General features: G+C 36.5%; 1 protein-coding gene across 3 annotated transcripts in view; it reads left to right on the forward strand.

Annotated features, from left to right (window-relative positions):
- Positions 1 to 15384, forward strand: part of ttc38 (tetratricopeptide repeat domain 38) — a 36176-nt gene extending 20792 nt beyond the window's left edge. The window contains exons 11-15 of one of the 3 annotated variants that reach the window (XR_012393688.1): positions 5872 to 6037; positions 10105 to 10264; positions 10349 to 10422; positions 12472 to 14555; positions 14797 to 15384. Coding sequence is in view for 2 of the 3 variants with exons in the window: in XM_005159026.6 (XP_005159083.1) it covers positions 5872 to 6037; positions 10105 to 10264; positions 10349 to 10422; positions 12472 to 12559 (488 nt within the window). In the remaining variant the exon portion in view is untranslated. 3 annotated transcript variants of the gene reach the window in all.
- The last annotated feature ends 55 nt before the right edge of the window (positions 15385 to 15439 follow it).

A 15439-nucleotide genomic window follows, 5' to 3' on the forward strand; every position in this document is an offset into this window, starting at 1 on the left:
TGACTAGGACCTATTCTCTTGTTTCAGCTACATAATCAGTAACTTTTACTGCAGCAGGCGCAATGATATTAGTGACATTAGTTTCTTTATTATGCTGGAATGAACGCATATCATAATATAAAATAGCAACTTTTCATTTTCATGGCATGTCTTAGAACACAAGGTAACTACAGAAGGATCAAGCTTCAAATAGGAAAATTTTTTAACTTTTTTTTTATTTTTATTAAAACGATGCTAATGGTCCAATCCAATTCAATGACCTATGCTAAGCTAAGCTAAAACCTACCATAAATCAAATTTAAAATGGTAAAACTGTTTAACTCAAGTTATAAAATGAGCCTATTGTCAAAAGAGGAGTGTTTCTTTAAAATTGCTCTTTTACACTCAAATAGAACTAAGTTGTGACATTAAAATAGGAAATTATTTTCTATTTTCCATCTCTACGCCATTATTCCAAATAACGGAAATTAGTTTTGCAGTGAAGTTCCTTGAAAAGTTCTTTGTTTGTCTTCATTTTTCTTTATGGATCTTGCAGTCGCTTGAGGAGACTTTATAGTACAATCTTTATTGTTCAGTAGTTGATCTAGGAGATATTTCCTCCTCCGGGACATGAGGATTGCTGACATTCCTCAGCGAAGATAAATGGAAGATCAAGGAGAGTTCAAGCTTTCCGGTCTTGATTTTTAGGGTGAAGGGGTTTGAAAAATTACTTGCTTTACAAAAAACTGCTCCTGCTCTATTTCCTGCTTTATTTAGCACAGTTGAAGTACAGGACATCATGAGCTGCTTTCAAAGATATCTTTAAGGATTTAACTGAAAGTATAGTTAGTTTTTATAAAGCATTTTCCCCACTGTATATGTTACATTGGGACAACTGTACAGAAACGTTATAGAATTATACAGAAAGTACATTTTTTAGCTGATTTTTATCCTAATAAAAACTCGTTTCTTTTGGGTAGACTAGTGAACATGGCAGATGCCTGGGGTTTACAGAAACAGTTACAGACCTAATATCTTTGATCAGATATGGAGCTGATTTTATTCTATCATTTATGCCTGCATTCATTCATTCATCAATTTTCATCCACTTTTCCGGAGCCGGGTCACGGAAGCAGCAGTGTTGGGAGAGAACCCCAATCAATCCACCTGTCAATCTCACGTTCCATTCTTTCCTCACTCGTGAACAAAACCCCAACATACTTCTACTCCTCCAACCTGGGGTAAGGACTTTCCTCCAACCTGGAGATGGCAAACCACCTTTTTCCCTGGACTGATTCTCATCCCAGCCGGGTCACACTCGGCAGCAAACCGCCCCAGTACATGCTGAAGGTCCATGTATAATGAAGCCAACAGAACAACATCGTCTGCGAATTACAGAGATGAAATCCTGTGGTCCCCGAACCAGACCCCTCCAGCCCAAGGCTTCGCTTTGAAATTCTGTTCATAAGAATTATGAACAGAATTGGTGACAAAGGGCAGCCCTGTTGGAGTCCAACATGCACTGGAAACAAGTCTGACTTATTGTCGGCAATGCGAACCAAACTCCTACTCTGTTCATACAGGGACGAGACAGCCCTTAACAGAGCGCCTCTGACCCCATACTCCCCAAGCACCTTCCACAGAATGCCACGAGGGACATGGTCAAATGCCTTCTCCAAGTCCACAAAACACATGTGGACTGGTTGGGCATACTCCCATGAACCACTTAAGCACCCTGGTGAGGGTATAGAGCTGATCCAGTGTATCACGGCCTGGATGAAAACCACATTGTTCCTCTTGGATCCTAGCTTCAACCATCGGCTGGATCCTCCTCTCCAGTACCTTGATATGGGCTGTTTTTCAATATGCATTCTTCAGCGGTCTTGCGTCCTCGTGTTATCGTGTAACGTCATCATCATCCGCCGAAGTTCAGTTTCAATATGGAGGACGTGTGAAAGTTCCCGGATGTGTTCTTGATATCGTAGACGCACCGATGCAGACTTGAGCACTGAACTCGCTCATTGAGTCCCAGAGGTCATTGCGACTGGAGGTGGGAAGCGTAGCATTTTATATAGATTTATTATTTCAGTTCAGAGATAACACTTATTTACCTCAGGAGTTTCCCTAAATGAAACTGTAAATATAAACATGACCATGGACATCTTAATTCAGAAATAAACACATTAAGGGTATTTATTTGCTAAAATTCGTATTAAAATCTATTTTATTTATATTGTGCAACGTATATTTGTAAAGTCTTTATGCAAAGTATGTATTGTGAAATGGGGGAAAGCAATAAATCGTTGTATGGATGCTGTAATGTTTAACTAATTTTGGGTTAAAGATGCGTGAGGGTCATGTGACCATCAAGAAGAACGCAGCATCTCATTTCTCACTGGACGCCCTCTATGTCTTTGCGGTCTCCCGAGTTCGCTCTTCCGATGTGACCTGGCAAGACCGGTCTTAATAAGAACGCATGTCCGTTCTCTGCATTCTTGGAATTGGACTTTTCCAGGGAGGCTGAGGAGTTTGATCCCCCTATAGTTGGAGCACACTCTCCGTTCCCCCTTGTCAGCCAAGACAGCCCTACAATATCCAGAGGCCTAAGATACACAGGGTGAATCTCTGGGGGTTATTTAATTTATTAATCAGGTGTAGTTAGTAATTATTCCAATTATAAGACCATGAAACAGAGACCTGAAATGCATGCTATGAATAGTACATATCTTGGCATATGACTTTTACGGAGGGTCAGAGAACTGAATTAGTTTGATTTTATATTTTTAAATAAAATGAAATGACATAAAGCACAGATGTTATAACCAGTATATGATTAATACAATTACAAAATATTAAAATTAATGTCTTGAACTAGACATGCTTAAAACAGGAAAATACTTGCAATATTATGCAGCCACAGAATATGCAGTGGTGTTTATTTAGGAATATATTACTGTTATGTACTGTGTTAATAATTTAGATTCCTCTGTAGTTTGCAAGCATGCAAAAAAATAACTCCTGACCCTGCAAATTCTGCAGCTCTAGATGCTCAAATGTTTTATGTTTGTTTGTTTTTTACTGTGCTATGCTAATTCACAGGACAGACTACGCTTGAACTTGAGGCATGAAAACAAACTATCCTGTGTTTACATGCATACGGAGGACAATGAATGGAGTGTCAGAATTCTGGAGAGAAACTGGCAGCAGTCACTGAAGCATCTCTATCCATCTGGCTGATGTGGCTGCCTGTAGGCATGGTTTAGAATAAAGCAGTAATCCCCAAGATACAGTGGTTTACAGTTGGATGTTCAGCTGAAATTCATTTTTTTTTCTGAGAAATTTGGATTATTTTAAAAATAGTTTCCAAGTGTTGTTTAATAGAGATTTTTTTCAACACATTTTAAACGTAATATTTTTAATAGCTGACCAGTGTTGGGTAGTTTACTTAAAAAAATAGATTACAAATGACTGATTACTACTGGAAAATTGTAATCTGATTACTTTACTAATTACTTCATGTAAATATAATCAGATTACTGATTACTTTACTTTAAAATTACTTTTAAAACATATAAAATATACCCATTATAAATACAAAATAAACTGCAGCTCTTTAAGTAATTCAATATTCACTGAAAAACATTACAATGGGTTGATCACAGCAACATGACAAATGCAAACAAGACATATGCTTAAAGAGTTTACCCAAAACTTAAAATAATTTCATCATTCACTTGTTCCAAACCTGTTTGTCTTTTTGTTTTTAATAAAAAAAAAAAAACTGGATACTTGTAACTACTGACATCCATAATATCAAAAAGTACTGCAGTGTTTAGGTGTTCTGTGTTTGCCTGAGGTAATTAGTCTAGCGAAATGTACATGTTACAAAGTATGAAGCTGATCGGTCAGTTTTTGTCATGTGACTTGAGGTTTTCAACTGAGTGTGCCTAGAAAATCCGAGCTTGTGCAATATGCGCTCCCAGTATATGCAGAAAAGCAGCTATGCTTCTCTTCCCATTCAGAAGATACCTTCACTCCCAATCCTGCACAATTTATTTATTTTTTATTTGGCCTGTTTAGGCTGAGTTGGACCGCTATGTTTTTGGGTGCCAGTGTCCTCATTCGTGACGAGTATTATGTAGACTGCTTTATGTTCAAGTGCTTGAACAAGTTGTTGGTTGAGTTAAAAGCAGTCGAAAGTTCTTTAGGGACTGAACATAGACTGCACTTCACAGCGATATTATTGTTTTTACACTCAGTGAAATCAAAGCAATGTCTGCATTTCCATTTGAAAAGCAACCAATCTCGACAGCAGCCATTTCAGCTCATTCTCCAGCTATAAAAGTGAATGCTTATTAACTGACGTTGCAGCGGAAAACGTGATTTAAAAGACGCATTTTTTTCTTCCTCAAAACATATGTGTGACGTAAGCAACGGAATTGTATTGACTTTATTAACCGTAATCAGATTACAAAAAATGTATATGTAATTTGTTACATCACTGCGTTCCTCAAAAATGTTATATGAATACAGTAACACGTTTCTGGAGCACTTTACACCCAACTCTGCTAATGATTAATGCTAATGATTATGTTAGCCAGGCTAGTCAGAACAATTAATCAACATGTTGGATCGCAGTGGTTTGTTCTGTAGACAATCGAGAAACAAAAATCTTAATAGGAAAATAATAATCGCCTTAAACTGCTTTTATTCCAGCCAAAATAAAAGAATAGGAAATACTGTGGAAAACAAGTCATTGTTCTGTTAGTAAATTACTTGAAAAATATTTGAAAAGTTTTTTGTTTATTATTATTATAATTTTGACTTCTGCATTTTGAACTGTACATAGCAAGATTTGACAAATTAAAAAATATATATTTATCTAACTCACAGGTGTCAAACTCAGTTCCAAAAGTGCTGCAGATCTGCACAGTTTAGTTCCAACCCTAATTAAACACACCTGATCAAACTAATTGAGTCCTTCAGGCTTGTTTGAAACCTACAGGTAAATGTGTTGGAGCAGGGTTGGAACCAGGGCCGGCGCGTTCATAGAGGCAACCTAGGCGGCCGCCTAGGGCGGCAGTATAGAGAGGGCGGCATCCGCGACACCTCCCTCACCACCCGCGTCCTCAGATATATTCGCGCATAGACGACAGAATAGAGAGGGCGGCGTCAGCGACACCTCCATCAGCACCCGTGTGTCCTCAGTTATATCCGCGCATAGGGCGGCAGAATTGAGGTCCGCGACACCCGCGTGTCCTCAGTTATATCCACGCATATGGTGGCAGAATAGAGAGCACAGTGTCCGCGACACCTCCCACCCTCCCTCCTTCCCTCAGCACCCACGTGTCCTCAGTTATATCCGCGCATAGTGCGTTGGAAAAGAGGTGTGTCGCGGACCTCTTTTCCAACTTAATTTTCATAACCGGTCACTTTCGTTTTCACATTGGGGTTGAGGGCGGCATGATCGTCCTCTGCCTAGAGCGGCAGTTCAGTTTCCTCCGGCCCTGGTTGGAACTAAACTGTGCAAGGCTTCGGCCCTCCAGGAATCGAATTTGACACCCCTGGCCTAGTGGTTAAGTGCGCTGACATATATCACCATGATGCTCATGGCGACCCGAGTTCTATTCCCAGCTGATCTAACTGATGATAGCAGAAGGGTTCCCAAAACAACAGTCACAGATGTGGGTTTGTAGAGTATTAGCTTATAATGCAGCTCATCCAATCAGAAGCATCAGAGTTATCCAATATAAACACAGATAAGCTATATGAGAACTGGAGATGTTGAGTTTTGCAGTTGCTTAATGGAAAAAGGGATCCATTTATGTGGTAAATGGACAAAAGTGCTGCATATTTGTATTTGATTTTGCGTGTTTCTGTGTTTTCCTGCAGGTGTGAGCGTGGGTGAGCGATACCGGGAGCTGCTCCAGGTCACCCAGCCCCATTCAGAGGACCACACATTGCTCTTTAACGACCTGCACTTCCTCATGGTTTCACTGGGCAGCAAAGACACGGGCACCACTCAGCGTCTGCTGGAAAGCCTGCAGGAACTGGCTAAGTGAGCACACATTACATAAGCCACTCAGGAGATGACAGCATAGACAGCTTCTAGAGCTGTATACAATTGTGCAGTGTCTTCAGGCTTTCTGTATGAGATTTCCTTAGACGTTCTCCTGCTCTGGGGAAAACTAGCATTCTTAAGCCGTATGTGCTGTTCCACAAATGTTTTCATCCACTCTTGGGCCACAACATTCTTTGTTTCAGCAAATGGAATTATTTTTGGTCACAAATTTTGACGCATATTGTGGTAAATGCTTTGATATATGGAGCCAGATAAGTCTCAAAAATAATACATTTCCATATTAAAATGTGTACATGCACAGGAAAAATAATGGTTACAAAATCCAATTTGTAAATTTAAAACACGATTCATAAATACAACACACAATTCATGAATTCGTAAGTAAGAGTCAGAAATATTTTTGCCAAATGAGTTGGATTTGTGTATTTTTGCAACGTGTTTTGAATTTATGATTTAGATTTATGCATTTATGAAACATGCTTTGAATTTATGAATTGGATTTGTGCATTTATGAATCATGTTTTAATTTACGAATTAGATTTGTGCATTTATGATACACGTTTTGAATTTACAAATTGGATTTGTGCATTTATGAATTGCGCTTTGAATTTATGAATCGGATTTGTGCATTTATGAACCATATTTTAAATTCACTAATAGGATTTGTATATTTATGAATCGCGTTTTGAATACACTAATTGGATTTATATATTTATGAATCACATTTTGAATTTACGAATTGAAATTGTGTATTTATGAATCGCGTTTTGAATACACTAATTGGATTTATATATTTATGAATCGCGTTTTGAATTTCCGAATCAGATTTGTGCATTTATGAATTGGGTTTTGAATTTACGAATTGGATTTACGCATTTATGAATCGTTATTGAAATTTATGAATTGGATTTGTGTATTTATGAATCACGGTTTGAATTTACGAATTGGATTTGTTTATTTATGAATTGTGTTCCGAATTTACAAATTGTATTTAAATAGTGTATTTTTGAATCAAGTTCTGAATTTACGAATTGGATTGTGTATTTTTGCATTGTATTGTGGATGTATGAATTTTATTTTTTCAAATTTATTATTTTAAAGACTGATCTGGCTTCATCTTGAAAATGTTCAAAAATTCAATAGTACACTCTATGCTAATTGACTACCCTTTTGTTATGTTGGTAGTGCTTTTTGCCCCATTGACTTCTATTATAGTGTCATTTTTTCAGTTGCCGAAGCATTCAATCATCTGTGTGTTCTCAACGATACCAACATGTGCTTCAACAGGGAGCTGATAGGATCAACCAACTCAATATGCTCATAAATATGTGTGAAGAGGTAGCTAACATAGGTTACTATAAGCTATTAGATATGCCCGTGTCATTAACATGGACACACATGATCTCTCTTTCCAATGAGCTCTGCTTCTCTGTCTGATTCAAAACAGAACTGAGACCTAACTGACAACAAAAATTGGTAAAATATTCGTACAGAGAAAACATTTTTTTTAACTTCAAGCTTGAAAATAAGCACGATAATCAACATCTTGTCATTTCATGTCATACGGTAATTTGCCACTGAATAGTGCATTTAAAATCCATTAACACACAGCAATCTTTTGATTCTCCTTTACTACGTGAATTAAAATATGGAGTAAACTTGATTTAAACATATTGACTAGCATGCTAGTAATCAAATAATCATTACATTATTACTGCAGTTGTCTTATCTCTACAGAAAACCTGAAAAAGTCAGAAGTCTATAATAAACCTGCATTTACACTAGCGATGAGCACTTATGAACTATGAACAACATAGTTCCCATCTCCTTGTTAAAACAGTCAGAGACAATGGTAAGGCTACTCATATTAGCCATACATAAGATTAATAAACACTTTCAGAAATGACATTTGGACACATATTTTGGATATTATTGATCCTTTGGAAACACCTTTGGCCTGACTGTGTAGGTAAAGGGTGAACTGCTGCAGCGGCACTGTTAGTGGAAATCTGCAGATTAAGAGGTGCTAACATATAATAAGAGCTATTTTCTATGGCTAAATCTGCTTGTTTCTCTGTGTGCTTGCAGAAAAAGACTTACTGGGTTGTCCTTTATCATGTTTGCCGGGTCGGTAGATGCACCGGCCACCAGATAACAACACTTAAACACAGAAAGAGTCAGATTGTCATGATATGCCCCCTTTAAGGTTAATGCGCCTCATGCATATCTATATTTGTCACAGCGGGCTAAATAAATGTCCAGTGAAGGTTGTACACAAGGAGTACAGAGTGTATTGAAAGTATAACTAAGTACAAAAAAATCATTTCTTGTCAGCATGCTGTGTTTTATAAGATAACATGATGGAAAGGAATCCTCTGGGAGCTGTATTTTCAGCACAGCATCTGTTCAAAGAAAGCAGTGTTTTCTCAAAGAGCAGAATATTTTTTTGTTACCCACTGACTTTTGGAGGCTTTTGGAGGCAATTTTACGCTAGATAAGAATAACAAATGCATATTTCAATCAGTTATTTAAGCCAAGTTTTCAAACTTAGTTGATACAGTGAAAAATATTGAGTGTGTAAAAGTTTCTGTATTTTATTTTATTCTGTATTATTTCTGCCAATTATTTGATTCTATTGATGGTATAAAATATTTCATTTATTATTATTTTTTATTTATATTTTATATACTAAACTATATAATATTAACTAAAAATTTCTATATTTTCTAAATATATCTGTAAATTGTATATAATGATAATAAAATATTATTATTATTATTAATACTACTACTGTTTACTTTTATTTTAACTAAATAAACTTTTAATAAAAGTTTATAATCAGATATAATCAAATATAATCAGATTTGAAAGTGTAAACATTTAAATCTGTATATGCAATTAAAACAATATGTCTATTAATATTTTAATTATTAATACCAATGATAATCATTTTTTATTATTGTTGCCATTATTATCATCATTAATATGTTTTTAACAATAAAAAGCTAATCAAAACTACAAATTATCAAAGAGATTTTAATTTGAAATAATAGTAATAATTATATACTGATTGAAATTTGTTACAACTTATATTGATTTGCCTTTTCACTTTTTTATGAATCCTCATTACTCTTATGTTTCATAACAAAGAACATGTGTTTATTTTTATAATCTATTTATATTTAGAAATGTATTATATTATACATTTATTTTTATTGTCATATACACAGGTCAAAAGTAGCACCCACATTACCTTCCCCTGTAGTTAGAGGTTGTTTTTGGACACATCACTCAAAAAGGTAGCTTGAATTACGCTGAATGCGAGTTCCTTTTTAACCTCACACAGAAAACGTCGCTTGAAAATATGAACCGTGCTATTGTATTTGAAATTTGCTCAGTATTGTAACCTTAAATACATTCAAGCACACGGACATTTGTTACCCAAATTTCAATGACCTTTTAAAAACATTTTAGGTTTGTTTGTCTTTCCTAAACTTTCCAGGCCTGGAAAATGCCAGGACCGGATGAAACCTGTTTATTTTATTTTATTTTATTTTATTTTATTTTATTTTATTTTATTTTATTTTATTTTATTTTATTTTATTTTATTTTATTTTATTTTATTTTATTAACATAGGTCACTATGAGCTATTAGATATGCCTGTGTCATTAACATGCACACACATGATCTCTCTTTCTCATGAGCTTACCTTCTCCTTACCTTCAAAGCAGAACTGAGACCTAACTGACAACAAAAATTGGCAAAATATTCATCAAGAGATTTTTTTTTTAATTTTGAGCTTAAAATAAAATATTTAATTTTATTGTATTTTATTTATTTATTTATTTATTTTTTATTTTTTTATTATTATTATTTTTTTAATTGTTTGTTTCTGACTAAATCATACTAAATCACACTTATGCTGCTGTTTTTCTCATCCAGAATAATATAAGTGACCAGGGGCTCTACCAAATTTAAAATGTCATATTGTCTGTATTTGTAATGTACATGCTGCTGAAGTAGGTGTGTGTGTGTCCACCAGAGATCCAGCAGAGAACCGTCAGCTGCAGATAGCGGAGCGCGTGGGTCTGCCCATGTGTCAGGCTCTGCTGGAGTTTGAGCAGAGGAACTACAGGCAGGCCGTGGAGCTGCTGAAGCCCATCAAACAGAGCTTTGTGGAGATCGGAGGCAGTGACGCGCAGGTCTCTCACCGCTTCATTACAGTCTGTATGAGCATAAAGCAGCGTTTACAATCTAAAACAGCCTCCTCCTTCTCTCTTCTGCAGAGAGACGTTTTCAGTCAGCTCCTCATTCACGCCGCCATGAAGTCAGGAGACAAAGAACACCAACAATTGGCCAGGTAAACATTGTGTTATTGACAATGTGTAAGTGGAGAGTGGTTTTCAGAGAACTCATTTGCAGTCTTTTGTGGTTTTGTGCTGCACTTATGTGTTAAAAGCTTTATGCTCAAGCTTTGTGGATGGCGTAGATTGAGTCTGACAGTTACCACATTATCATCATTTGCTGTGTTGACTTTTATTGAGAGCATGTTGAGTTTTCATAAGCCTCTGCATTTTGAAATGAGAATAGATATCAAATTTATCAAATAGGATTGAATTATTAATAATTTGTAAGATTTAGTTTTCATTTTACATATTCTAAAAATAAAATTATTCGACCGAGAAATTGATCATGTCCTGGGAAAGAAAATATCGGTAAGTTTTCCATTAATTTTGGAAAAAAGTCTGTAAATTTAATATAAATGACAGTTTAATAATAATAATAATAATAATAATAATAATAATAATATTAAGTTGCTATCAAGACAAATAAAAAAAATCTCTCAGGATATTTATTTATTATTATATTTTTTTTCATTCATTTATTTATTTTAAATAAAATGCTTGGTTATTTCATTCCAACGTTTAGTAAATTATGGACTATATATATATATAAAATTAAAAGTAAATTACACGAATGTTGGGGAAATAGTAGATTTTTTTCCCCCCTTCAAACGTTTATTAATTTTTGGCCATAGTTCTGTAATTACTTTTCCTCAGCTAAAGATCTATTATTGAATTAAATTTATTGAATTATTTAATTGAATAAATAATTAGTACCTGCATTATTTATTAATATTTATTGATATATTTATTTATGCAGGAGTTTTGGGATTTTTATATACATTTATTTGTTTCTTATTTATTTATTTATTTATTGTTTTATTTATTCAACAAATGTGTGAATTTATTTACTCATTTATTGATTTATTTGTGTATGTATTTATTGTTTTTACAGGTTTCGTCCTTGATATACTGGGCTAATTGTTTCATTATACAGTAATTTATAGCACAAACATATCCCAATATTTGGGTTTGTTCATATTTTACCCAGTATACAGCGTTTTTTAAAGCTAAACCAAAAAAAAAAAAAAAAAAAAAGCATTTACTTGAGAACTAGCACAATTAAAATAATATATACAGTGCTTAGCATAAATTAGTTCACCCCATTTCATTTTACATTTCAGTAAATATAGGTCATATTTGCCGCATTCGAACTAAACCGATTTATTAAATGGATATATTTATTAAATTAATACTTTAGTCACCGAAGATCTTTAGAAATAGAAAGATAATACATTCAAAATCATGCAAAATATAGCAAAAAGATTTTTTACAAGCTACAGTACAAAATTTCAACAATATATATATATATATTTTTGTTTAGTCTTAACATATAAATGAAGTCCCTAACATATAAATTAGGGGTTGCACCAGGAAAAAAGTTGTGACCCTCAACAGTAGGCGCTAGGGTCATTTCAAGAGTCAACAAACCATTAAAGATTTTAAAAGCACATCAACACTTTTGTCTTCTAGTGGTTATCAACAAATCTCTTTTATAAACACGGATGTCTTTCCAAGCAGATAGTACAAATAAAAAACTGTTTTAACTGAAAAGAACAACACAAAACTCATGGCCAAATACCTTTCAAAAGACAAATCTGAAAATGTTCCTCATTCACTGAACTGCTTGGCACCCGACAGATTGAAAGTGCACAGTTGGCAGCACATTTTCATGCACAAACCACTAAAACTTCTGTACAAGTCTAGAGGGCAGCTAAGATGAACCGCCGCCATGTCAGTTTGATAAGATCTGCTATTTATACCCACAGTCAAAGGATGCCATGTATTACTGCGTAATTCAGACTAAAACTTGCTTTGCATTAGTATGCGATGTCCATAAACCGAAAGTCTTCCAAATTGCAAACTCCCACCTGCTCTTCACAGGTTGCGCATAAAAAGTGTACGCGAATATTTTTAAAAGCCCTCGTTCAGACAGCCTAGCCGTCCTGCAGGGATTTTCTTGGACTCTTTCTGAGGAAGCAGGTGTTGTGTGTTTTTGTCTCTAGATGCATGCTGATGGAGAGAGACGCAGTGCGGCCAAACTCCCCGCTCACAGACCGCCTGATCCAGCGAGCCCACTCCTTACACGCTTAAATCCAGACCCTATTCCCTGTGCGCTAAACAGTCTGTTCTCTGCTGCTTTAATTATAGGCTAACACATTTAACCACAGACATCAGATCAGAGAGCACAGCACAGCCCATGAGTTAGCATTGAACAACACAATAATAAAATATCTTTAAGTTAGCAGTTTTCCATAGGCCTATTTTGTTGTTGTTGTTTTTTTATGCTTTTGAATTGCATTATGGGACCTTGATCTTTCTCCCAACAACTTTCAATCTTGAAAAGTTTGAAAAAGCGACTTTTATGAACATTTTTAATAGTTTAAGGGACCGATCACACGGAACATGCTTTTACGTTCCAAAAACAAGACGCACCACACTGCCTTTTTTGTTGACAAGAAAAAAGTGTGGTGTGCTTTTTATGTCGCTAGGCAATGACTAAATCAGCTGTGTAATGTGCGTGAGTGTTGCTGTTGATATTAATATTTAAAAATATTGTTAGATTCAAGATTTCTGAGTCATACGGCACCGGATAACTCAAAACAGCAACCATAAGTCTCTCATCCGTCTTCAGAAGTCTCTGTAGTTGTCTTGACAACATAAACACTGCAGGCACCTCAACAGAAACCCCGCCTCTGCTTTCATTTAATTGGAGAATGAAAAAGACTTGACTGACGTCACACGCTTTTTCCGCTGAAAGTTGACTTCCTTTTAACTGCGAGTGCACAACACGCAAGGGTAAAATCGCGAGGCGCAGCAAGTGGTTAAAACGCGAGGTGCGCAAAGCGCATTAGCGACGTGCAAAACGCTCGCAGCGGTTAGTTAATCATTCAAAAAAAGGTGCCTCAACACAAAAAGCGTGTGTAGTGTGATCGGCCCCTAAATGAGCAATATCACACGAGTAGCAATGCGATATGGCTGTATATCAGCACTGGTGGGAGGCGTTTGTTGGCGCAAGGCTGCAGGCAAAGTGCCTTAAGCAGGTCGCACATGGCAGTTAAAAGTATCACACCAGAAGCGCCCATTCGTATGATATGTAAAATGAAACTATTGGCGCTCTGTGGCGTGGCAGAAATATGAACAGTGTCCTGTGTTGTGGCTGGGCGCCGCGGACATCAGTCAACTTGCAGCACTGATGTGTGTACCCTAATAGAAACGTATGTTTAGAATTCTAAAATGCATGGCGCTGTGTGGCGCTTTTTGTATGCAACCCCCTTTAGTGTCGCACCAGTGACGATATACAGCCGTATCGCACTGCTACAAGTGTGATGTTGCATCTATACAACTGTTCGACGGCATAATCGTGTATATAAAAAATGAAATCAAACACAGAGAGTGTCAAAAATCCTTTTGTATGAGGAACTACTTTTTTCCGCCATTCATTCATATCTGCAGCTTACGGTCAGAACAGCAGAAACCATTATTAACTCGCCAACATCACTTTAGAGCAGGGGTTTCCTGGAGAGTTTAGCTCCAACCCTAATCAAACACACCTTAACCAACAAATCAAGCTCTTACTATATATACTAGAAACTCCCTGGCTGGTGTGTTGCTGCAAGTTGGAGATAAACTCTCCAGGACACCAGCCCTCCAGGACCGACTCTGGACACCCCTGCTTTAGAGCTAGTGTTTTAATGATTCTCTAGCATAATGTCTAAAGTGATGATAAAACGGGTGATTTTGCTCACATTTTAAGATTATAAGGCTGGACAACATAGATGTCATCAGTCTACAGAGATATCCCAGTATTTCTCTGTTTCAATTGGGTTATCACAATAATTAACCCTAAAAAAGCCAAAGCAAACACTACTAGATAACTATGGTACAAATACAGCACTACAACATACAAAAGCGAGAGGTCAACTTAGAATGTTACTTAAGGGGTTGTATCATGATTTGATCAGCTGTAGTTTGAAACTTACACTGAAATTTTCTCCCCTAAGGACTTATTATGTGGTCTCTGTCGCCTTCTTGTGGCGAAATGTCAACCGTCTTGTGTAACAGAGGCCAGCCAGCAAGTGCTGTGCAGGTAAACCTCACTCCTCTGACCTCTAAAGGTGCTCTGGCAACAGTTGCTAGAGGCCATGGTCTTTAGCCCTCTTGGTAGAGCAACTGACTCCTACTGTATGCAGAAGGTCGACGGTTTGATACCAGCTTGGAGCAGGTTGGATGGCGTAGGTCCAGCGGGGTTATGCTGGTGCCATGACCCGGATAAGAGTGAGGTTCAGGGGGGTGAGTGTAACGGAGGCCAGCTAGTAAGTGCTGTGCAGGTAAACCTCACTCCTCTGACCTCTAAAGTTGCTCTAGTGACAGACCCTAAAGGCCATGATCTTTAGCCTCCTTGGTAGAGCAACCGACTCCCATGCGGTAGGTTGCCAGTTCGTTACCAGCTCGGAGCGGGTAGGGAGGCATAGGACTAGCGGGGTTACATTTGCTCTGCTTAATATAACAGGCTGATGGCAACCAACGCGCTGAATCTCTAAAATTATAAATATTTAAAAATAGGTACTATCCTTATAAATAACCTGCATAGTTGAAATCTAAACAAGTCCTAGTGTGTTCCCTCTTTAGTCCTAGTGTGTGCGGAGTAATACACAAGGGCGAATAAAAGTCACTTTGTTAAACTGTAGCATTGAATTTTCAACATCAAAAGTCGACATAGCAGAAATCAACATCCCATAATGCAATGCACAACTGTATATAAACGGAATACACTTGTGAATCACAAAACTGTTAAATAACAGCTATTTTTAACAGTGAAGATCTCAACACTCACATCTCTAATAGCATCTAACTGTTTATCCGGTTGCAAAATTGCAAGATAAAAATAAAGCGAGTGTCTATTTTGCATTACACAAGTCCGAGCAGTGTTTTCTCCTTTCCAGTCTTGCAACCAATAACCATGATTATTTA

The sequence above is a fragment of the Danio rerio genome, chromosome 18, assembly GCF_049306965.1.
Source record: "Danio rerio strain Tuebingen ecotype United States chromosome 18, GRCz12tu, whole genome shotgun sequence".
Lineage (NCBI taxonomy): Eukaryota > Metazoa > Chordata > Actinopteri > Cypriniformes > Danionidae > Danio > Danio rerio.